Source organism: Symsagittifera roscoffensis, chromosome 6 (genome assembly GCF_963678635.1).
Source record: "Symsagittifera roscoffensis chromosome 6, txSymRosc1.1, whole genome shotgun sequence".
In the NCBI taxonomy this organism is placed as follows: Eukaryota; Metazoa; Xenacoelomorpha; order Acoela; family Convolutidae; genus Symsagittifera; species Symsagittifera roscoffensis.
In genome coordinates, this window is record NC_087067.1 from 51,807,431 (window position 1) to 51,830,974 (window position 23,544).

The following is a 23,544-nucleotide window of genomic DNA, read 5'->3' on the forward strand; positions in this document are numbered from 1 at the left end:
AAAAATTTAAGAAACCCGTCAACAAATTTAATTTTACGAAAATGATAACTTTTTGTGTGAAAAAACTGAGTACCCGCTAATGCACGGGAGCTTGACCTTACCCGTTATCTCTATTGAACACTCAATACCAGATTTGTCAGGTTAGGTTTCGAGAGAAGTCAAAAACATTTTTAAAAACATGTCAAAAGATCCTAATTTTGATTCCGAGGGCCATGAATTTTTTTGCGTGGTAGCTTATGCAGGCGACCTTTCTAACTGTTGTTCGATTCACTGAAAATAAAATTTTAGATTTGGTATGATAAATTTTGAGACAACGAAAAAAAATAATCAAGAAGGGTTAAATATTCATCCCACAGAGCTATTCGAAGGCTGTAGACAGAGGTGTAAAATAAAAGAGACTAGAAGAATATACAGACACATGGTGGAATATTGGTCTTTACATTGACACTCCGTTTTTGAAATTCGGTGGAATGGTTTTTTAAATTAAAATTTTCCTTTTAAAACTAAAAAAACTCTCAAAGTGTCTTAAATGTAAATATACAAACCAATCTCAAATCTTTGATAATACCAGTTTTCCTTATAATAACTATTTTTTTGTTGTAGTTCTAAGCAAACATTCCAACACGACATTTCAGCATTAAAATAGCAATGAACAAAACTTACGAAGGGGAAACAACGCCGACAATCTTTGAGCAGACACCAGGCAAGCCGAAAAAATTGATTTTATCAAACATTTTTGAAAAAATTCAAGTCCCCTGAAACTACAAGGAACATGATACTAGCTTGCTACACAAAAAAAATCCGTCTTGAGGCAACGAAAGACCCTCAAATCAGTTTTTACCAGTATAAAATTTCTATGGAATACATACTGAAAAAAAAACAGCGGTTTGAACCACGGAACTTGGATGCAAAGGCCACAGCTTTACCTTTAGGCCAAGTTCCAAAGAACATGGAAGTTGTAAAAATTCACTAAAAAAGCTAGCTGAAAAGTTGTAGGAAAAATTGTTCAGGGAAAAAATCTGTCATTAATTTTTCAACTAAACTGTCAATTAATTTGTCACTTAAATTAAATAATTGCTCGAGAACTCCATATATTTCAATCAGGGAAAATTTTTGAGTCGATTTGATAAAGCGAAGATTTCGAATTAATTTTGAATGCAGCGAAAGCAAAAAGAAACGCATGTTTTTTTCAAGCTATCGGTGAGATTACCTCGGATGAAATTTTACGCTGAAATTTGTTTAAAATAATAATTTTATCGTAGATTTTACAAATTTCCTCAGGTGATTGATTTTTAAAAGATATTTTCTTTTGCAGGAATTTAACCAAACAGCATCTGATCAAGCTTATAAACTGTTCTTCCATTACCGCAAAACAAAGAATCAACAATATCAGTCGTATATAGTTTAAGAAATCTTTTTAGGAGTTGCATTGGGGAAGAACCTGCATTTGGATAATCTGGATCTTGTTAACTATTCCTCCTCCTCCCCCCCCCCTATTTCGATTTTCAGAAATTCAACTTTGGCTGTCACATTTTTAAAAGCTTAAGACAATTTTCAGAAAATAAATTTAATTAAAATTTTTCATATCGGGACTATTTAAATAGTAGCTAATAGAAATACTAACGCGCGAAAATAAAACCCGATTATTTTTTGACATTTTTGAAATGCATATTTTATACAGAAAGGTATGTCAAAAATAAAACATGCATAGGGGGAAATAGTTAATAAGGTCCAAAAGGGGGGGGGGGGGGAATAGTTAACAAGATCCGATAATCTGAACTGATGTTTGACTAGTTTGGTTTGCTGTCAGAACTAGCCCCACCCTCATATCCTAGTTGAACCCCAGCTAATTTCTCTCAATTACTCTTCATTACAAAACTACGAAAATAAAACTACTATTTTTGTATACAAAGCTAACTAACTTAAAATATTTTAAAGATATATTCTTCAAGTAAGCGCAAGCTTAACCACTCACAAACAGCGCCACAATAACAAGAACTAAAACGTTCAACTTTAACTCAGAGCCCGAGTTAACTATTATGTAGTTTATTTCCATTGATACTCTGCTGATAACAGCATCATTTTCCGTAGCTGCTTCGTAATAATCGTAATATTCATCTGTATGTACACGGTAAGAGGGACCAGCATTCGAACCGTCGGGTGAGTTTCGTGCACGCTTCTGCTCATACTCGATTGCCTCTAAGTAGTTATTGATTCCCATTTTCCTATAAAAATCCTGCTTCCAAGGCGGGAAAATATCGAAATAAGAAATAATTGAAGTGTCAAGTAGAACACTCGACCAGCGACCCCGGGTCTCACTGGGTTGTGCCGAAAACTCTTCCGTGTACACGATACGCGCAGCCAGTCGATATTTATTGGGGTAATGAAGCACACAGGGTCTGGGCAACTTTGAGTCTAATAAGTTGACTAACTTGGGTAGTAACATTACCCCTGTTTTAGGGTCCCTCTCTCCATTTAGATAGATTCCACAGGGCTGTACTGCTAAATTGATTATTCCTATTTTTTCATGTATTTTGTACACCAGTATTTCTATAACAGGTGAAAATCGCTTTTTTGTTAGTTCGTTAGTGACAATATTGAAATGATCATCATCAAATTCCCATCTAGCAACGGCGTTAATTGTCAAAGTTCTCGTTTTTTCGTCAACATTTTTGTTGGTGAAGAAAAAGGATAGATTTGCTAATTGTCCTGGATTGAACGGCGAAAGCGGAGACTTCAATGCTTTTCCACAGATTGTTAAGTTTTCGATATTTGAGACCTTAGCATGCTCTTCGCAACTGGGCGTGATAAACATTTTTGTATAGACGTCTTTTTGAATGGATTTTTCTTTGCCTCTGACTTGAAAAGCATATTCACATTCGTAACTAACACGTAGATCTTCTCTATGCGCATTCCTCAAGTCTTTGCGTCCCCGATCATGATCCTCGATAAAGTTTCTTGCAGGGTCAAAACAGAAACCTCTTACCCACTCCATCGTGTAGTTCAGAGATCGTTTGCTGACCGGAGGAATCCAAATGATGCCCAAGATCACGTGGTCTGTGAAGAATATTCGATCCTCTATTTCTATTTTCATAGAACCTTCAGCATCTGTGGTCTGCATCATGCTTCCTTGATCGAAAACTCGCAGGTTATCGGAGCTCTGCGACACTATCAGTTCGCGACTGATTCGGCTGCTGTTCAACTTCATCGGACCCCAGTCGTCGCAAACTGACGTCACAGTGACATAAAAGCGGATTTGAGAACATGCGAAAAATACATCGTCAGAAATACTTAGACGACATATGCCGTACTGACACGAACTTGAGTCTATTGTCCTTTTCGATTCCAGAGCAATGGTTGAAGGACGACACATAAATGAAACTTGGTATGCTATTACCGGGAGATCCGATTGTTCGCCTTCGACTACGGTAACATTATTGACCCGAAGCTTGTTGCTCTCAATTTGAGTCACGTGGGCATAAACTCGATCAGGCGCTTCCGGAGGCTTCGGATCCCCGCTCAGACGTTTGACAACACTTGACTTTTCGAAACCCTTGGATCCAAATCTGTTAACAGATGCAACTTGAAACTCTGACCACCACCCTGGTTTTGTAGGAACATTCATAAATCGCTGATCAGTTACACCAATAATACTCCACTTTTTTCTAGGCAACACCCCTTCTTTGGGATAGAACCCCGTCGTATTTCGCTGTCTCACAATAAAAATAATTTTCCCAGTTTTTCCAACAGCACTCCATGAGTCCCAGGACAGATCAAAAGAGGAAGTTTCTACATTTTCGTTAACTCTGAGCGATGAGCTGACCAAGGGCGGGTATTCAAACTGGCGGTTCAAGGCTTCCATACAGGAAAAACATACACTTTTAGATGCTGAGTGAACATGTCCACAACACTTGTGACTAACTGGGCACGTTGAATCTACGGTACATTCGTTAACACAGTTTGGAGTAACGTGTGGGTCAACCGTGAAAACAGAAGCCGGGCAAGATCCTGGATGAACTGTATACATGGAGTCCGTGAACTTACACAAGTGCTAAAACTCACACAGTCGCCTATCAGTTCCCACTTACATACATTTGATATAGTAGTTATTTCTCACGGGTCAAAACAAATTGAACAAAATCAAATAAAACAAAATTGACCAATTTCTGAGTTGCTACTAGATCTTATTAAGCCAAAAGCATAATTGATACAAAAAATTGTAGAGGTTGATTAAAGCTTATATTGCGAAAAACGTTCAAATGATTTGAATTAGCGTGTCATGCACCTCTAGTGCTTCTAACTGATTGATGATCGTGATTTTGCTTTCAAGAAGTTTTTTTTAAAAAAAAAAGAAGAAATTAATGCAACCGTAGAAATAGACTGGGGCCTCTAACAACGCTTTCTATTTCATTAATAAAAATAATAATAATAACAAAGGATTTAGGACTAATCCAAGGGTTCGCATAAAACCAGTGATTGGGAGGTTCAACGTTCGTGTTTTAGTTGTTAAAGTTAAGTTTCTTCAATTCTACAGTTGTTGCAGCCACATAATATCCGCCAAGTGCATGAATCTGACTCGTTGTAGCGGGTTTTGAAGAACTTCGTATAAACTTCCAGCAGTTTAATTTTGCATCCTGGATCAAAGATTATGTCAAATTTGAAGTAATCGTTAAAAAGGTTGGCCAGACGGCAAGCTCGAAACCAGTAATCTGATTCACACTTCTTCAGACGTATTTGTTGGCAGGCAAAATTTCGTGTTGCTTGTGTTCTTCGAGTACCGATGTCTGTGATGGTTACTTGACTACGCCAGTCTATGTCAACTTTTCCGGTTAGTATTTTGGCAAACAAGAGAATAACACGAAGTTCTTGATATAAGGAGATTGGAAGGATATCGAGTTTCACGAGCTTATCCTTATAGGATATGTTGTTTGTGATGAAGATCCATGATACTGCTTTTCGCTGGATACTTTCAAGAGTACCTAAGTCGCCTTTTGATAGTTTCCAAAGGGCTGATCCGTAGTTTAAAATGGGCACAACATAACAGATATATGCGTTCTTTCTGGTCCAAAACGTCGCTTTTGAAAGATTCCGTTTTAATATGAAGAGAGCGTTCAAGGCTTTTTCGGTCCTTTTCTTTGCATGCAGAGTCCACGAGAGTGTGTCATTTACGAGAATTCCCAGATCTTTCATACATTCAGTTGTTTCAAATTCATGGTTTGGCAGTGCAATAGGAGCTGTACCTTTAATGCAGAGCACTTTACTTTTTCCTAAGTTCATTGACATGAAATTTTCGTCACATCAACGCCACAGTTTTCTAAGGTCTATATTCAGTGTTAAAGGGTTGTCGCCTACAATTTTGTAGTCATCAGCATAATCGAACAATTTGGACATGACACATGATGGAAGATCGTTTATGAAAACCAAGAAGAAGAGCGGTCCGAGGATGGAGCCTTGTGGTACGCCACTGAATACTTCTAATTCATCTGAAACAGTGTCATTTAGTCTCACAGTTTGCTTCCGTTTAAAGAAGTAGCTTCTTAACAGATTCAAACAGTTTCCACCAATCCCCAGAGCAGCCAACTTTTGTATGAGAAGCTCATTCGTGACTTTGTCAAACGCTTTCTCGAAGTCTATATAGAAGATATTCAGATAGGAGCATTTTTCAGACTCTAAGCAGCTATAGATTTCATGCAGATATTCTATAACGTTCATTATAGTTGACCGTTTGGGTCTGAAACCATGTTGGGCTGATGCCAGAGTTGGGTAAACAATTGGAGTCAGCTTCTCGAAAATCAGTTTCTCTAGCAGTTTTGAGACTGTTGAAAGCAGGCTGATAGGCCTGTAATTACTCACATCTTGTTTATCTCCGTCTTTGAGTATTGGTGCAATTTCACTGACTTTCCATTTTTCCGGTAATCGGGCTTTATTTGCGATGAGGTTAAACAGTAAGTGCAGTGATTTCGGCAGTGACTTGGAGAGACTCTTCAGAAGTAAGTTCCCGATCTTATCCGGTCCTTTGGCTTTATTTACGTCCAGTAGTTGCAGAGCGTTCTATTTCATCGGTCGTAAAGTTAATCTGATTTAGTAGGGTGCTATTTTGTTCGCCTATTTTCGTATAGTAGGTGTTTTGAGTGAACACTGATTGAAAGTATTCGTTGAATAGTATTACTTTTTCAATATCTGTAATGGCAGTTCTTTGATCCAAAGAAATTTCGGTAGGGATAGTGTTCGACTTGGTGATCGACTTCAAGTATCTCTGTATGCCGCTGAATTTGCCTTCCTTGAAGAGCGTCTTCTCATGTAGATGCTGGTCATTTTGAAGCGACAGGGTGAGCTCAGTTTGTAGATATTCGATTTTGATTTTGTTTGACGGCGTGGGCTGCCGTTGTTGTTTCAATTGAAGTGTTTTTAACTTCTTGATGAAGTTTGAAGAGTTGCCACTTACCCATGGAGCCAGTTCGGACCTATGTTTCGTAGTTATTGGAAGAAGATCCTTTAATACTTCATGTAGCCACTTATACCAAAGTTCAACCATCAAGTCCACGTTACTCATGCAGTATGGTCGGAAGGGATGTTGGAGAATGAACTCATTAATTTCTTTCCAGTTAGCTTTTTTGAATGCAAATATATCGAAGTCTAGCTTTTGTTTGGGAGACGGTGAAGAGATATGTACAGGTCGGATGTCAAACGAGACTTTAGCTTGATAAGGTTTGTGATCAGAATTGAAGAGACTTCTCAGATGGTTATCAATGACTATGCTTGTCACATACTGGGGTTTATTGCATAAGAGAACATCCAGTGACCTTCCGTCCTGGGTTTTTATGAGTTGCTGAAAATTTGATTCACATAGTTCATTGAGGATTGTTTGCTCGAAGAGAGATGTTGACGTCATTGAGGGCCAGTGTGTAGATGAAAGATTGATGTCTCCAGCTATATATGAGCAAACAGCACTGTATTCGAACTGTTTTCGCCTAATGAATTTTAGGAGCTCCGGATATTAGGAATGTTTTATTTAAGCTTATACGAATTATCACAGAGTCTTGTAAAATTGAGTCAATTTGAGAGCTTGGAATGTTTTTGCTTACTGCTATCAGTACACCGCCATGCTTTGTCAACCCTTTATCAGATAGTCTGTCTTTTCGATGTATCGCATAGTTGGTTAGAAACAGACCTATATCGCTAATGCTCTCTGTGAGCCACGTTTCTGTTAGGCAGATAATTTGATAAATATTTTTCACTTGAACGGCATTGGAGAAATTTGTTCGGCGTTGGTATTCAAGTATACTTCTCTCATTGTAAATTAGTATATTTATGAAAGCTGCTAGTCATTCGTCCGCCACGGGAAGCTTCTCTTTTGTCCACTTTGCGCCCTGTCGAATGAACAGGGTTGCGTCACAAACACGCAGATTTTTCGGATCGGTGCCTTTATTTATCAGTTCTCGTCGTCTCACAAGAGTTAAGTTTTCAAGTTCAGCTTCTTCTTTTGTCAGTTGTTTGCTGAGAAAGATTGGTTGACTGAAAGTTTTCAGCTTTCTCGCCGATAGCAGTACCATTCGACGCTGATATGCATTTGGAACTTTTAATAGGATAGTTCTCGTTTTGTTCTCGTCATATCGGCCAAGTCTTATGACGTCGCCTATAATAGCATTGACTTCCATATGGGTTAGTAGTTTTTGAACTTCTGCAAGGTCGTGTTCTTGGAGTACTCTTGCTTCTTTTTCCGTTGATTCTGGGATACCAAGTATACGAATTCCATTGAGTTCATCGGGAGGTTTCGGCATTTGTTCTTGTGATTTGGTAATCGGACTATTTTGAGCTGGTTGCCCGGAATCGGGCGGTTTCCTTGTGAGAAGCATTTTGATTTCGGACACAGTTTTCTTGAGGTCAGTCATTTCGGTTTCAAGGTTTTTCATCTGACTTTCTTGGTGTTCATTTGAGACCGTGTTCACATGGGCAGATTGTGCTAGCTTTTCGTGGCGCTTTTCTTCGATACACTTGTTACAAAGAAGTAAGGCAATTTTTCCGATAGCCAGTACTCCATTGACAGCCGCTTCACTCAGGCCAGTACAATTTTTAGTCAGATGCATTCGACAGCCACAGACGAAGCAGTCGAATGAACTTTCATTTTTCAGGATTTTCTCATCACAGGTGAAGCATGAATCAGAGATTGATTTGACTTGATTTCGAGTGTTATGTTTCGACATCTTTGAGGGGCTCAGAGCCAGAGACTCAATAAGCGCATCTATGTAAAGAGTAAATCTAAAAACAACTTCAGTACTTATAGGGAGGGGCTCAGAGCCAGAGACTCGATAAGCACACCTACCTGTTTAGTATTTTAGTCTTTTCGCCTCGCGTCTCTCTCCAGCTGATCTTCACTTCGTACCACGTGTTTTGAAGATCCGTTTGATGTTGGGGTAATAGTGCAGTACAGTGGCCAAAGTACGTAACTCAATGTCAGAATGCTGATGAAGTCTGCGATACTCAGCAAGCACCGATTCGTCTATTTGTTCAGACGCGCTGATAACGTGCTTTGTCACGTCAATGACGTAACAGTCCAAGGCCTTCACAAGGTCGTCAAAGATGTACGGAGCTCCTACTCGTTGACATGTGCCAAGGCAGAAGAGATTGGGAATTGTTTTCAGAGTCGCGATGAGTTGATCAACCGTTTGGGGAATGTTATTCTTTTTTGGATGTGATGTTATTGTGTTGTTGAGTAGGTCATGCCACAGTATAAGGTTACGTTTCCTCAGGTGGGTTGACGTTAAATAATCGTAACAATAGTTTGCTGTATTCGGGTCAAGATTTAGGCCGGGTAAAGAATGAACAGAATCGGCAAGCTTATGTTGTTCAGATTCGTCATGTTTTGCAATGGAACGGCTAAGAGAGCTTGCTGCTACTATTTTGATCATGAAGTAGAGATAGAAAAATGTATATAAAGACAAATAAATTGAAATGAACTCAGCTGATTGTAGTTGGGATGAGAAATACAGCTAGTCCTCCAGACTGTAGGTCCACCCTGTTTGATCCTGAGTGTATCCAGAGGGTATCGCTGTGAATAAACTTTCCAATAATCTCACTTTTGGGGGCCACCACGGCTGCCCCATGCATTCATTTCAATAACTGAAACTATTTAATAAGTTGAAAACGATGAAAATAAATTAAACTTCAAGGTTCTTTTTTAGCTAAAATGGTGAAATATCCAAAACTACCGAGTTTCAGATCTTCGTACTGGTAACTCAAACACAAATCCCTAAAATGGCAGGCAGCTGCCAAGTGCAATTTCCATATTAAAGTACTTCTAAACGATTTCATTTGCAAAATCAATAATTTCCTAATTGAGATTCTTGTTTAGCTTCAATTTTTTTCATTCGCCAGTACGTTAATCACTTGCTCCATCAATCGTTTAACCGACCGTTTTAAAAACATTATTTAAGAGTATTTAAACAACTTTTTTTCTTAGTTGAATTCTTAAGTTCATCCAAAGTGTTCAAAATCATAATAATCTTTTTTATCTCAAAAATTAAAAACTTTCAATCAGTCGTAATTCGGGGCCAGATGAGCATCGCCTGGGAGTACCATCACAGCCCCACAATATAGTTAGGTTACTGGAATGATTTGCGCAGTCATATTTGACGGAAATATTATCGGATGTCCCTCACTAACAGCAGCAACAAAAATATTATATGTAATCATTTGAGTCGAATCAAGCTTTTGAGCAAAATGACGGCAAAACATACTAAGTGAATGATAGTAAAATTAAATTGCGCTAGTAATTTAAAACACTACAAGCAAATACGTTGGTAATTGCGTACAAAAAAATCAATTCTACGATGAACTTTGAAGTTTGAGCTTACAAAAATTGAAATGGCTCCGGAAAATGAAATCCTAAAAAATTGGATGGAGCCAATTTTTGACAGCGAAATTGCAAACTTGATTTTACGACTCAAACCAACGGACGTAAAAAGATTCAACGCGTTCCAAGATAGACTTGGCTCTCAATGGTTGAACGTCATCCCGTGCAAAAATTTCAGGTTAAAACCGTCGAACCAACAACTCAGAATTGCAATAGGACTTCGATTAGGCTCAAAAATATGCGAACGGCATAAATGCGTGCGGAAAAGACGTTACCGAGGATGATTGGCATGGTCTTTCTTGCCTCAAAAGTGCAGGGAGATTCTCAGGCATTCAAACCTGAATGCCCTTATAAAGCAGAGTTTATCTTCTACTAACACTCAGTCTGTTTTAGAACCACGACACCTCTACAGGACCGATCAGAAGCGACCAGACGGTTTGACGCTCGTTCCATGGGCTGTTGGTAAGCAGCTCTTGTGGGATGTAACGGTAGTAGACTCCTTAGCTCCTTAAAGAATTAATGCCGGGTCTGTTTGTAACCCTGGTACGGCTGCCGCTGAAGCGGAAGAGCGAAAAATTGACAAGTATAAAGATCTTGTAAATGATGGATATCTTTTTCAACCGCTAGCTTTTGAAATTCAGGGCAGGGCCGGCCCCAGCACAGAAATTTTTTTGAGCAAGCTTTGTAAGAACCTAAGCATATGCACTGAGGAACACAGAGCAGGCAGCCTTTTAAAACAGAGAATCTCTCCGGCAATACAGATTGCGAACGCCGCTTGCGTACTGGGAACAATAAATGACAAAATAATTTTTGACGAAATTTTTTATTTGTAACACTTGTATATTATATTTTCTCGTGTCGAGTTGCGTGTTCTTATTGAAGAAACGTAACCCGTATCGATTTTAATTAAAAAGGTTTTAAACACTTGTCATCTTCTTTTATCATTATCACTTCCATATCTAGAAATTCCAAGGATTTTGACTGGAATACGTGATGAAGGGACTCCTGACTGTAACCTCGGTTACCATGATACTTTTGACCTTCTGATTACCTTTAAAAAAAAGAAAAAAAAATTCTACGATGTGGCAACCAAGCCGACAAAAAATCAGCAGACAAACAATAGAACATAGAAGTTTGAAATCATTATGAACTATCATTTTTCAGGATTTTCTCATCACAGGTGAAGCATGAATCAGAGATTGATTTGACTCGATTTCGAGTGTTATGTTTCGACATCTTTGAGGGGCTCAGAGCCAGAGACTCAATAAGCGCATCTATGTAAAGAGTAAATCTAAAAACAACTTCAGAACTTATAGGGAGGGGCTCAGAGCCAGAGACTCGATAAGCACACCTACCTGTTTAGTATTTTAGTCTTTTCGCCTCGCGTCTCTCTCCAGCTGATCTTCACTTCGTACCACGTGTTTTGAAGATCCGTTTGATGTTGGGGTAATAGTGCAGTACAGTGGCCAAAGTACGTAACTCAATGTCAGAATGCTGATGAAGTCTGCGATACTCAGCAAGCACCGATTCGTCGATTTGTTCAGACGCGCTGATAACGTGCTTTGTCACGTCAATGACGTAACAGTCCAAGGCCTTCACAAGGTCGTCAAAGATGTACGGAGCTCCTACTCGTTGACATGTGCCAAGGCAGAAGAGATTGGGAATTGTTTTCAGAGTCGCGATGAGTTGATCAACCGTTTGGGGAATGTTATTCTTTTTTGGATGTGATGTTATTGTGTTGTTGAGTAGGTCATGCCACAGTATAAGGTTACGTTTCCTCAGGTGGGTTGACGTTAAATAATCGTAACAATAGTTTGCTGTATTCGGGTCAAGATTTAGGCCGGGTAAAGAATGAACAGAATCGGCAAGCTTATGTTGTTCAGATTCGTCATGTTTTGCAATGGAACGGCTAAGAGAGCTTGCTGCTACTATTTTGATCATGAAGTAGAGATAGAAAAATGTATATAAAGACAAATAAATTGAAATGAACTCAGCTGATTGTAGTTGGGATGAGAAATACAGCTAGTCCTCCAGACTGTAGGTCCACCCTGTTTGATCCTGAGTGTATCCAGAGGGTATCGCTGTGAATAAACTTTCCAATAATCTCACTTTTGGGGGCCACCACGGCTGCCCCATGCATTCATTTCAATAACTGAAACTATTTAATAAGTTGAAAACGATGAAAATAAATTAAACTTCAAGGTTCTTTTTTAGCTAAAATGGTGAAATATCCAAAACTACCGAGTTTCAGATCTTCGTACTGGTAACTCAAACACAAATCCCTAAAATGGCAGGCAGCTGCCAAGTGCAATTTCTATATTAAATTACTTCTAAACGATTTCATTTGCAAAATCAATAATTTCCTAATTGAGATTCTTGTTTAGCTTCAATTTTTTTCATACGCCAGTACGTTTATCACTTGCTGCCATCAATAATAATAATAGTAATAATAATAATCATAATAATCATAATCATAATAATCATAATAATCATAATAAAACAGAATTAAGGGTAGCACCCAGGGCAGATATTACCGAGTTCCAGTTTTCCAAAGTTCATTTGAGTTTGTGTTGATTTCTGCAGTTCTGACAATTACATTTAACCGACTGTTAAATGGCAGGCAGCTGCCAAGTGCAATTTCCATATTAAAGTACTTCTAAACGATTTCATTTGCAAAATCAATAATTTCCTAATTGAGATTCTTGTTTAGCTTCAATTTTTTTCATTCGCCAGTACGTTTATCACTTGCTGCCATCAATCGTTTAACCGACCGTTTTAAAAACATTATTTAAGAGTATTTAAACAACTTTTTTTCTTAGTTGAATTCTTAAGTTCATCCAAAGTGTTCAAAATCATAATAATCTTTTTTATCTCAAAAATTAAAAACTTTCAATCAGTCGTAATTCGGGGCCAGATGAGCATCGCCTGGGAGTACCATCACAGCCCCACAATATAGTTAGGTTATTGGAATGATTTGCGCAGTCATATTTGACGGAAATATTATTGGATGTCCCTCACTAACAGCAGCAACAAAAATATTATATGTAATCATTTGAGTCGAATCAAGCTTTTGAGCAAAATGACGGCAAAACATACTAAGTGAATGATAGTAAAATTAAATTGCGCTAGTAATTTAAAACACTACAAGCAAATACGTTGGTAATTGCGTACAAAAAAATCAATTCTACCATGAACTTTGAAGTTTGAGCTTACAAAAATTGAAATGGCTCCGGAAAATGAAATCCTAAAAAATTGGATGGAGCCAATTTTTGACAGCGAAATTGCAAACTTGATTTTACGACTCGAACCAACGGACGTAAGAAGATTCAACGCGTTCCAAGATAGACTTGGCTCTCAATGGTTGAACGTCATCCCGTGCAAAAATTTCAGGTTAAAACCGTCGAACCAACAACTCAGAATTGCAATAGGACTTCGATTAGGCTCAAAAATATGCGAACGGCATAAATGCGTGCGGAAAAGACGTTACCGAGGATGATTGGCATGGTCTTTCTTGCCTCAAAAGTGCAGGGAGATTCTCAGGCATTCAAACCTGAATGCCCTTATACAGCAGAGTTTATCTTCTACTAACACTCAGTCTGTTTTAGAACCACGACACCTCTACAGGACCGACCAGAAGCGACCAGACGGTTTGACGCTCGTTCCATGGGCTGTTGGTAAGCAGCTCTTGTGGGATGTAACGGTAGTAGACTCCTTAGCTCCTTAAAGAATTAATGCCGGGTCTGTTTGTAACCGTGGTACGGCTGCCGCTGAAGCGGAAGAGCGAAAAATTGACAAGTATAAGGATCTTGTAAATGATGGATATCTTTTTCAACCGCTAGCTTTTGAAATTCAGGGCAGGGCCGGCCCCAGCACAGAAATTTTTTTGAGCAAGCTTTGTAAGAACCTAAGCATATGCACTGAGGAACACAGAGCAGGCAGCCTTTTAAAACAGAGAATCTCTCCGGCAATACAGATTGCGAACGCCGCTTGCGTACTGGGAACAATAAATGACAAAATAATTTTTGACGAATATTTTTATTTGTAACACTTGTATATTATATTTTCTCGTGTCGAGTTGCGTGTTCTTATTGAAGAAACGTAACCCGTATCGATTTTAATTAAAAAGGTTTTAAACACTTGTCATCTTCTTTTATCATTATCACTTCCATATCTAGAAATTCCAAGGATTTTGACTGGAATACGTGATGAAGGGACTCCTGACTGTAACCTCGGTTACCATGATACTTTTGACCTTCTGATTACCTTTAAAAAAAAAGAAAAAAAATTCTACGATGTGGCAACCAAGCCGACAAAAAATCAGCAGACAAACAATAGAACATAGAAGTTTGAATTCATTATGAACCAGGATACAAGTGATTCAATTGTATCTTGGTTTCTATATTTTGGAAGCTACAAATTTTGGCAAATACATCAAATAAAAAAAAAACGTTTGCTCAATTTACAAATTTAACGTACTCGATCTCTTTAATTGCGAACTTTCCAAAACCCCATGGCGACGAGCCAAAATACAGTTATACTCTTCCTACAAGGGATAAAAAATTTTATTGCTTTTATTCAGTTTTTTCACCTGTCGTTAAATCCAAACTCAGTGAATCCTCAGAAAAACCTGGCAAATCTACTCAGCAAGGCTCCTCAGTTGAGACAGATAGTAGTGTGGAACGACATGATAAGCAATACGCTTGCCAGCCACCGCACGAATAACTACAGAGCCTGCTCTACTGAAGGTTTGATTGAAGCACTAAAAGAATTGAACATCAACGCAGTTATTTGTTGTCAGAGAAGAGGAATACCTGACATCAAGAGTCAACTGATCACCTCGGTTATACTGGTAGTCCCCATCACGAAGTTTTGATATCAAAGAAAAAGAGGCAGACAGAACGAGAGCTGCTGGAGAGTTAACAGGAACTTCGTCAAGACAACAGCTTTAAACTGACATCCCGGAGAATTGTTTTCAATTACAAGGACAACCTCCCAAAGGTTTTCTCTAAACTTCGATTGAACACAAATTAATCAAGAGAAAAGCGGAGAAAAGAAGACTAGTAGACAGGGCCCAGGAAAGTTGTGAAGATTGAAAAAGATATCAATAAAAAAACTACTGGCCAAAAAAAGAGATATAATTAGTGAAAATCTCCCGAAGGTCAACAAGCGAACAACCCGCCAGACTATACGGTCTGGCCAAAGTACACAATAATGGCACACCACTGGGACCAGTCCTATTTTTCCCTTGAATCTCAGTCGATAACTTGAACATCAGGACCCTGGCAAAATTTGTCAGGTTATTGAGGTTCCCAGCAATGCAAAATTATCATTGAAACGCAAAGAGTATCATTGAAAATACTAGTTTGGAGTCAAATGATTGTATAATTCTTCTTGATGTTAAAAGTTTATACGCGAATGTCCCACTCAAAGTTGCAATTGATATAGCGGTTAGAAAATTATATGTGCAGGAAAAACCACAGGCAAATGGGAAGGAAGACCAAGAAAAGATTTTTTAATATGGCCGTCAGCGTGGTGCATTTTAAATGCAATGAAACTTGGTTTGCTCAAAAAGAAGGTTTGCCCATGGGTGCCTCTCTGGCCGTGTTTTTAGCAAAACTTTGACTCAAGGAGTCTGAACATGCACTGAAAATGGAGATTCCAGAATTGACTACACCTGCAAATAATTGTAAGAAAAAGTGCCGCCAATGCACCAAAAAATTTAACTACAGGTCAAATTGGTTAAAATACAAGGAATGCTTGAAAAAATTATCTCCTAAAATAAGGAGATATACCAAGCACTGTTTATAAAACCATAGAGAAGTAATGTGGTATTGTAAAAGTTGCAAATCATGGAAAGAAATTGAGAAAGAACCTCAAGGTGTGAAACTTTTCTTCCGCGACGTAGATGATATAGTGAGGTTGGTCAAGGGTGACCCTGAAAGAGTAATTCAAGCTGCCAATAGAGTTCATCCTCACTTACTGTTCACAATTGAAACATTAAATGCCTCGGGATATCTTGTTTTTCTAGGTTTTGAAATAAGCATCGAAATGGACAGGAGAGCGAGCTGTGGATGGTATCAGAAACCAACTGATAGAGGTATCATCCTTAATTTTAGGAGTTGTGCCCCTTTCAGTATGAATGGAGTGTGATTGAAGGAACTGTTCTTCCTGTCTTCCGGAGTACGTAAACCTGGAAAGGTTTTGATCAGGCAATGAAAATCAATGGTAAGCAGTAGTCAGACAACCAGTAGCCAGATCACTTGTCGTCTCGGGTTGCGTCTCGTGCACTCAAAAATAGGGGAGAATAATAACATCAGGAGCAAGAATGACAATCAGGTATCTTTAACTAGCACTAAGGAACTACCACGAATGCTGATTATTTGTAAAATTTCAACCTTTTTCTTATGTCCAAGCGCACATATTTGTAAAATTTTTAATGTATTTTTAAACATTTTTGAAAAACAAAATGTATTTCATAAACTGAAAGGGTTTGGTTATTCGTATTTGGAGGCCAAATTCGTAACCTCCGGAAAAACACTGACAAAATCTCACTATCGGGTTGCTATTCTCAAAATGGTTGAAGTAAACACCGAATTCAAAATTGAAAACTGAAAAAAGTTTAACATAAAAAAATATTTCGTTAAACATGCAGCAGTAACACGTTCAAAAAGCTGAAACATTGCAAGATAGTGAAGCCGGTATTCAAATATATAAAAGATAGATATGCTTCCATGTGCCTTCATAGATAAATGCGCTTCCATTTTCTCATAGATATCATTGCAATTCAGCTAACTGACCCTGTAGCAGAAGAAAATCTGAATTGAAAGTATCAATTAAGAACTGAACAATCAACCTGATACAATGAAATGTTGAGAATTTTCATGAAATTCACAAATCCTAATCAGTTCTATAAGTTTTGGCCGCAGTCAAGATTCTGGACTCATGTCCAGACTTTCTTGACAAGTTTTTGGCATGTCCCGACTTTAGTGACCAAAATAGGGCATGTCTAGACTTTTGCGACCGATTTTCGGCATTTCCAGACTTTCGCGACCACAGTGATCTGTCGCGACTTTCGCGGCCGAGACGGAGATGGCGCGAACGAAAAGTCACGACCTATGTTTTTTATGTCTAGACTTTTGCGACCGATAGTTCCCATTTCCAAACTTCTGGACTTTTGCAACTGAGGTAGGGACTGAAGTAGAGACTGAGGTAGGGACAGGGTCGAGACTGCGCGAGTCAAAATGCAACGGCGCGACCAGCCTGGCCGGCTCGACCAAAAATTTCCATTTCCAGACTTAGCGACTGAGGCGGATACGGCGCGTCTTTTCAGACCAAGGCGGAGACGGCTCATTTTTCCAGACCCAAGTGGAGCCGGGGCAACTTTCCAGATCGAGGAGAAAAGGCGCGAGCAATAAACGAAGGCTCGAGTCCGATGTGGGTACGGGGCAATTTTTCCAACCAAGCCGGTGATGGCGCGACTTTCAATACCAAGGTGGAGACAGCTCGACTTTCCATGTCAACGCTGAGATGGCACGACCTTCCAGACAAAGGCGGAGACGGCGGGACCAAAAATCAACTTTTTGTCAGCTTTCTGACCGAGCTGAGTGGCGCCGCATTCGGATCCAAACCCAAAGGGCATAGTCAAACCAAGCTTTTGAGTCTAGAAAATCCGGACATAAAATCGCGCCGTGGGTCAAACCGCATCCGGATTTAGACCAAAACTGTATAGTTGCGTCGAGAGTTTGGGTCTGGAAAATCTGGACATGAGTTGCGCCGTGGACATTCCAAAAATTGGTCGCATAAAAACCTGGAATTACCAAAATGGGTCACGATAATCTGGACATACCTATATTTGGTCGCAAACATCTGGACATGAAACCACGAAAGTCTGGAAAATTTTTTTCCAGATTTTCGCGACTCTATGTCCAGACTTTTGTGACCAAATATAGGTATGTCCAGATTATCGTGACCCACGGCGCCACTCGAGTCCAGACTTTCCAGGCTAAAAATCTTGGCGCGACTATGCAATTTGGGTCTAAATCCGGATCCGGCTTGACCCAGAAAGTTTGAACATGAGTCTAAGACCTCGAGTCGGGGACTATACACCGGTTTTTTTGGGGCGTCTTACGGGAACCAAAGACTGGCCTAAAATGAAGAAAGGCATAGTGCAAACTCGAATAACAAAGATGAATGTTTGAGATCCCCTGAAAACATCAGATTTTTACACGCGCATTTTAGATAAAAGGACCCGATTGAACCCATTGCAGACGATCGACATCGCAAGCAGGCTCACTAACCCCGCAAGCTCGTACAAACTACATTGCCGTGGTTAACGCTAGCAACTTTAAAAACGGTAACCTGAACCACTTCATCGCAAGCACAACGGTGAGACGCATTACTTGAAAGAAAATTTCATGAAGACAGGAGTTATCGGAAGCATTGTGTACCTTTACGGGTGTGTTTATTAGACAATTACACGAGACCGAAAACTGTTTCAATGAGTTTCGTAAATCCAACAGACAGAAGGATTTGTTTTGCATGAAAAAAAAATGGCTAAACTGGGCAAGTTGCAAGACTAGAAAGTCGAAATTGCGAGTTAAAAGCAAAACTATTGAAAACGACTACAGTGCTGATAAATTATCCGAACAAAACAAACAAAACTTGAGTTTTCAAACGCGTTTTTCTCAAATTTGGTTAAGGTTAGACCAAAAGTGTAGAGAACAAAAGTTGCTTAGAAATTCATCAAAATTAATATGGTGAAATTTTTTCTTCGAAATTCTCAACCAAAATTTTACTCCAAAAATGGGTCATTTTGGCTTTTTTCAATTAATCAAAAACTACACTGAAACTACTTTCTACTTTATTAATTAATGAGAAACTTATACCACAAGAAGCCTCCTACATAGCCCAACAAAGTTTAAGAAGAGTTAAATCTCCAAAAGTTTGCGCAAATTGTTTAAAATTTGTTTTTAAACAGAGATTCTGAGTTTTATATTGTAATTTAAATCAGCACTGTATTGCAGTTTGACTAACTTAAAAAAACTCGAATGTAAAATAACATTTCAGCAATCGCATAAAGTCTTCAAATATAGAATTCTATCATAAAATCACAGCTTCGTAAAACTAATCACTGCCCAGTTATTTCAGCACTAATTTGATACGTTTTAAAAGTATTTGGTTATTAAGTCGTAGTTATTTTGCAGAAAACAAAAGTAAAAAAAGAAGTAAAGACCAGAAAAAAATTTTTTTTGAAAAAATTAACATCTGCATCGTGAGAGAGAGAGAGAGAGAGAGAGAGAGAATCAAGGCGTCCGATATGCAATATTTTTTATTAGAAACCGGGGTTGACCTGAAGTGTTTATCAAACAGTTTTCTTGTACGAAAAAATGCTTATCATGCAAATTCTTACAATTCCATACATTAAGAGGCCAAACTGTGCACTGGATAGGCGCACAGTTTTTGTTTGTATGTTCCTGGATTCCAGAGACAAGTCTTTAAAACTGCTCCAAAATTTAAGTGGATTCAGCGTACAAATACTTGTAACGTAAATTTTGTCAGCAAATTGATTTTGTTGCGGATTCCGCAACGAGCGAACATTGGTAACTGTAAGCGTAGTTAGCAAATGTAAGCGGATTCCGAAACTTAAGTGGATTCCGCAAATTTATGCAGATTCTGCTTACAGTTTGCGGATTGCACTTACAGTTGAGGATTCCGCGATAACTTAAGTTTACTTAAGTATACGTTTTTATTTGTTCATGGATTCCACAAACTATTTTCGGGTTCCACACATTTTGTTGCGGATTCCGCAAAGTTGCCTGTTTTCGGAGCGATTTAGATCAATACAGTGTTTTAGCTATTTGTCCGTGGAATCCAAAGCAGCAGAGAAGATCAAAGAAAAATGACAATGATGCGGCTTCCGAGACAAATCCATTTTTCGCATGTTGGTAATCCGCTTAAAATTCACAAAATGCCACAGTTTTACCTCGTAATGTACATACAGCAAAATGTGTTTTTACATATATGAAAATCATATGAAAAGCATTTTTTAACAGGCCAAAAATTGACGATTTTTTGAGCATTGCCATTTTTTTTTGTGATTTGTGATTTTTGAAAATAGCTTTTTTGAGCATGGCAGTAATATTACGACTTAAAACTGAGAAAACAAAATTTTCCTGAAGTTTGGTATTCTACTTTAGAAAATCTTGTTGCAGCAAGGCAAAATTTGCTCATCATTCAAGTTTCATATTCGGAAATTGTGTGATAAACACTTTTTGCATGCACTCCCTGTATGAAATTGTATAATAAAACCTTTTTGTATGAAATTGTATGTTAACATTTTTCAGTCAACCCAGGAAAATTTGAATTATACTTCCGCATCGTTTCGGTTATATTACTTTGAAAATCTTTTGCTAAATATATATTTACTGCTCACCACTCTAACTTTTTCTTCAAAACTCGAAACTTTGGAACAATTTTTCTACTTCTTCTTCGGAAAAATTCTTGGGCAATTTTTCATGGAATCTGAGTCATGACCAATAGGGCTTTAAGCTGATAAAACTTGATCCCATACGAGCTTTCTTTGAGGTATCTAAAACCGGGAAGAAAAAACCTACTTTTACCATAAATCCCTCCTAGCATTTTAGCTGGTCGGTCGGAATATTAAAAATGGTCAAAAGCTTGACCCAAAAAACTTATTTTTCCCGTGTTTTTTTTAGGGTATATTCGATAATAAATACCTCACGCTCACGCCTTTTACTCACTGAGACAATTAATGTTGTGTGTTTTTTGTTGGTATTTTTTGGAAACTTATAACAAACATTGGGCTTCATTTTTTGCAAGCCTGCGTCTTTCGAGTCGTCTTTATTCACGCCGTCTTTATTTCTAGTCAAGTCGTAATTCAAGCCGTCTTTAATTCTAACTGAACTTACCGAACAATTATCCTTCATGTGATTGTCAATCTGGGAACAAAACTTGTCCTCGCACTCGTGAACATATAGCCTGAAGCGGTCCACATTGTCACAGAGACCAATGCACAGGTCGGAACAAGCGGACAGCTCGGAACATACGTCCAGGGCCATGCCATAGAAAACTGACTCTAGGCAGAAAGCGGTGCATCTGTACTTGGCAAAGGTATAGTCAGCCTCGTAAATGCAAAACACGGGGTGCAATAAAATAACAAAAATTGATAAAAACGGCATAAAATGGGTGAATTTCATTCTTAAATCTATGAAAAATTAATCGATTTAGCGAGTATAAAACAAGAACATTACTTGAGGTTAGAACAATTTGACTAAGTATCTCAGTTATAAAGTTGGTTCAGAGCAAAATATCGTTTTGGTTATAAAAAAAAGTATGCAAGTAAAGCGTTCTTTGGTTAAACATCTCGGCGAGAAAAATAATAAAGTGCAATTAACTCGACGGTAATTTGATGCAGTTAATAATTAGGTGGTTTTTCATTTTTGGTTGCTGGTAGACGCGGTCAGTTTGTTTGGTATTAAAATATTTAGTCTGCCGAGCTCAAACTTGTTTTTTTTTCGGTAAAATTTCTTCTCTGGTCAGTATCATAAAAAAGAAATAAATTTTATATGAAGTAGGTTACAAGTTTATTTTGTTTATTCAAATCAGAAGATAAATATTAAAATTGAACGGATTGATTATTATGCAAAGTATAATCAATCACCGATGAAAAAATTTTCAACAGGTATAATAAGTGCATTTATACATACCGATACCTTGATAAGTATATGCAATGCATAGTAATGAGCTATTAATAGCAAGACATTAATAACTCATTATTACAGGTTACTTCACCAGGGACAGATCGAGAATTTTTATTGACAGAAGGTGGGCAATTTTCAAAAAAATGTTTGAAAATTTGGTCGGCCTTTCTTTAGGTCGATCAAATTGATTCAAAACACTGCAAAGAATCAATTTTGCTAAAATTATCTCAAAAATCTCGTATGAATGGGTTTATTGTTTAGAATCAAGATAGATGAATGACCACATAAACATCAAGACACTTTATTAAAATCAGTGGAAAAATAAAAAGATTAAAACCAAAATATAAACTAAAAGCAGTGGAAAAAGGAGTAAGAAGACAGCTAAAAACTAATTGATGACTCTATTTTGGGAACGGAGGAAGCGGGAGTGAAATGAACCCATTACAAATCAGGGGCGGATCTAGGATTTTATCGAGGGGGGTGGACTGATTTTCAAAATATTTTCGAAATTTAGTTGACTTTTTTAGGTCGACCAAATTGATTTTCCGAGATCCCCCCAAAGCATTAAAAAGACCCTGCTTTGGTCAAATTTTCTGCGCCGCAGGCAAAATTAAAAAAAAACAGGCCAAAAGAGGCAAAATTTGACTAAGAAATCGCGCTTTCCACATCAAAATTAGTATTCATTGGGGCCGAAGGTGCCTTTAGAAAGTTTTTTAGAGTGATCACCAAAATGGATTTCTCAAATTAGTACAAAGGGGGGAGGATTGGACCCCCTCTTTGGGTCGGGAGGGGGTCCAATCCCTGAGGGAAGAAGGCGTCCGGCGACCAAAAACAAAAACGATGGCAAATGTTAAAATAAGATGACGATATTTGAAAAGTACCACCAGCTTTTGAAAAGAAATATTTCAAATCATAATCGGACTTGGCAATCAAAACTTCAAATAAAAGCTAAAGTTACCATCTTTAATCTACCACAATGCAAACAGTTATGAAATATGAGACATATGAGACATAAAACAAATTTGACAGCCGAGTTGACCAAAACTGTAATCATAAATCGCACCAATTGTCGACCTATTTTAATGCAAAAACTACACAATTTCCAAAACGAAACATGAGAAGGGAGCATTGTGCTCAGAAATTTATTGCTTTTTATAAAAACTGGTAAGAGGTTTCTTTATACTTCAAAAAACCCTGACAACTGCGGCTGGTCATAATTGTCACAGATACAAGTAAACAAGTGCTCATGAGTTAACGGTGAAAAACAGCATGATAATCGTAGGTCCTAGTGTATAGCGCGCCTTTTGGTTTCCTTAGAGCCTGTTTATCTCGTCATTGGAAAAATGCTATAAACGTTTACTATAGTCAAATTGCAACAAATGCTAGATTGGTTTGATCGTGTTTATGAAAAACCAATGTCATAGTATCTAAATTTAGTTCATGTTTCAATTCGAGTTGTGTTATCTATTTTAATCATCTGTCTGGCGCTAACCGGTATTTAACCTTCGGAGTGTCTGTCACCTTCGGATGACAGCTATTCTATTGTCTCCGACTTACTTTATGAAATACGGTTGCTTAACAAACGGAATTTAATTAACACTTCGAAACCGTCTTTTCACATGGCGCAGCCAACAGGCCAAAGTGGGGGGAAAAACCCACTGGGAATTACATCGTTTTGGCCCTCGACGTTTGCAGAACCACCAATGCTATGGGAGTTTTGGTTCAATCGATTTCAATGGGGGATGGTGGCAAAACACAGTTTAAATCCTAGGAATTTCTATTATGCCAGTACGTTAACTGCAGCGCAGATTACAGATTTACCAGAGGAGGTAGACGGGAAGAATCGCCTAGCTTCGGAACAAGTGCTTATCTCCAACTTGTACTTGTGTCTGGGGGAGAAAGGACAGGATGAGCTGCATAAGAGAAAACCACACCTGGACTTATCTGCAACAAGGTATTCTCGAGTTTTGG

The 23,544-nt window shown here is 38.2% G+C and overlaps 2 protein-coding genes across 4 annotated transcripts in view; both read right to left on the bottom strand.

Moving 5' to 3' along the window:
* The window catches only part of LOC134848456 (RNA-binding protein 25-like), a 259,318-nt gene extending 250,178 nt beyond the window's left edge, over positions 1 to 9,140 (bottom strand). The window contains exon 1 of the mRNA XM_063865920.1: positions 9,127 to 9,140. The gene's annotated coding sequence lies outside the window, so the exon portion shown is untranslated. The remainder of the gene's footprint in view (positions 1 to 9,126) is intronic.
* Positions 1,884 to 21,389, bottom strand: LOC134848457 (uncharacterized). 3 transcript variants are annotated; one of them, XM_063865921.1, is made up of 2 exons: positions 20,782 to 21,389; positions 1,884 to 4,051 (listed from the first exon to the last, which is right to left on the bottom strand). In XM_063865921.1, the coding sequence occupies exons 1-2, from the start codon at positions 21,067 to 21,069 to the stop codon at positions 1,964 to 1,966; spliced, it is 2,376 nt and encodes a 791-aa protein (XP_063721991.1). In that variant the 5' UTR covers positions 21,070 to 21,389; the 3' UTR covers positions 1,884 to 1,963. The 3 variants fall into 3 exon arrangements, with proteins under 3 accessions (XP_063721991.1, XP_063721992.1, XP_063721994.1); XM_063865922.1 differs by lacking the exon at positions 20,782 to 21,389 and adding an exon at positions 8,324 to 8,376; XM_063865924.1 differs by lacking the exon at positions 20,782 to 21,389 and adding an exon at positions 4,434 to 5,479.
* Positions 21,390 to 23,544: the final 2,155 nt, after the last annotated feature.

What these genes read in the sequence shown, in the direction of transcription:
- LOC134848457 (XM_063865921.1), bottom strand. Translation starts at nt 21,069, where the DNA reads ATGAAATTCACCCATTTTATGCCGTTTTTATCAATTTTTGTTATTTTA. An exon ending in ACATGAAGGATAATTGTTCG is followed by an intron (nt 4,052 to 20,781) that starts GTAAGTTCAGTT and finishes TGTGAGTTTTAG; the next exon opens with CACTTGTGTAAGTTCACGGA.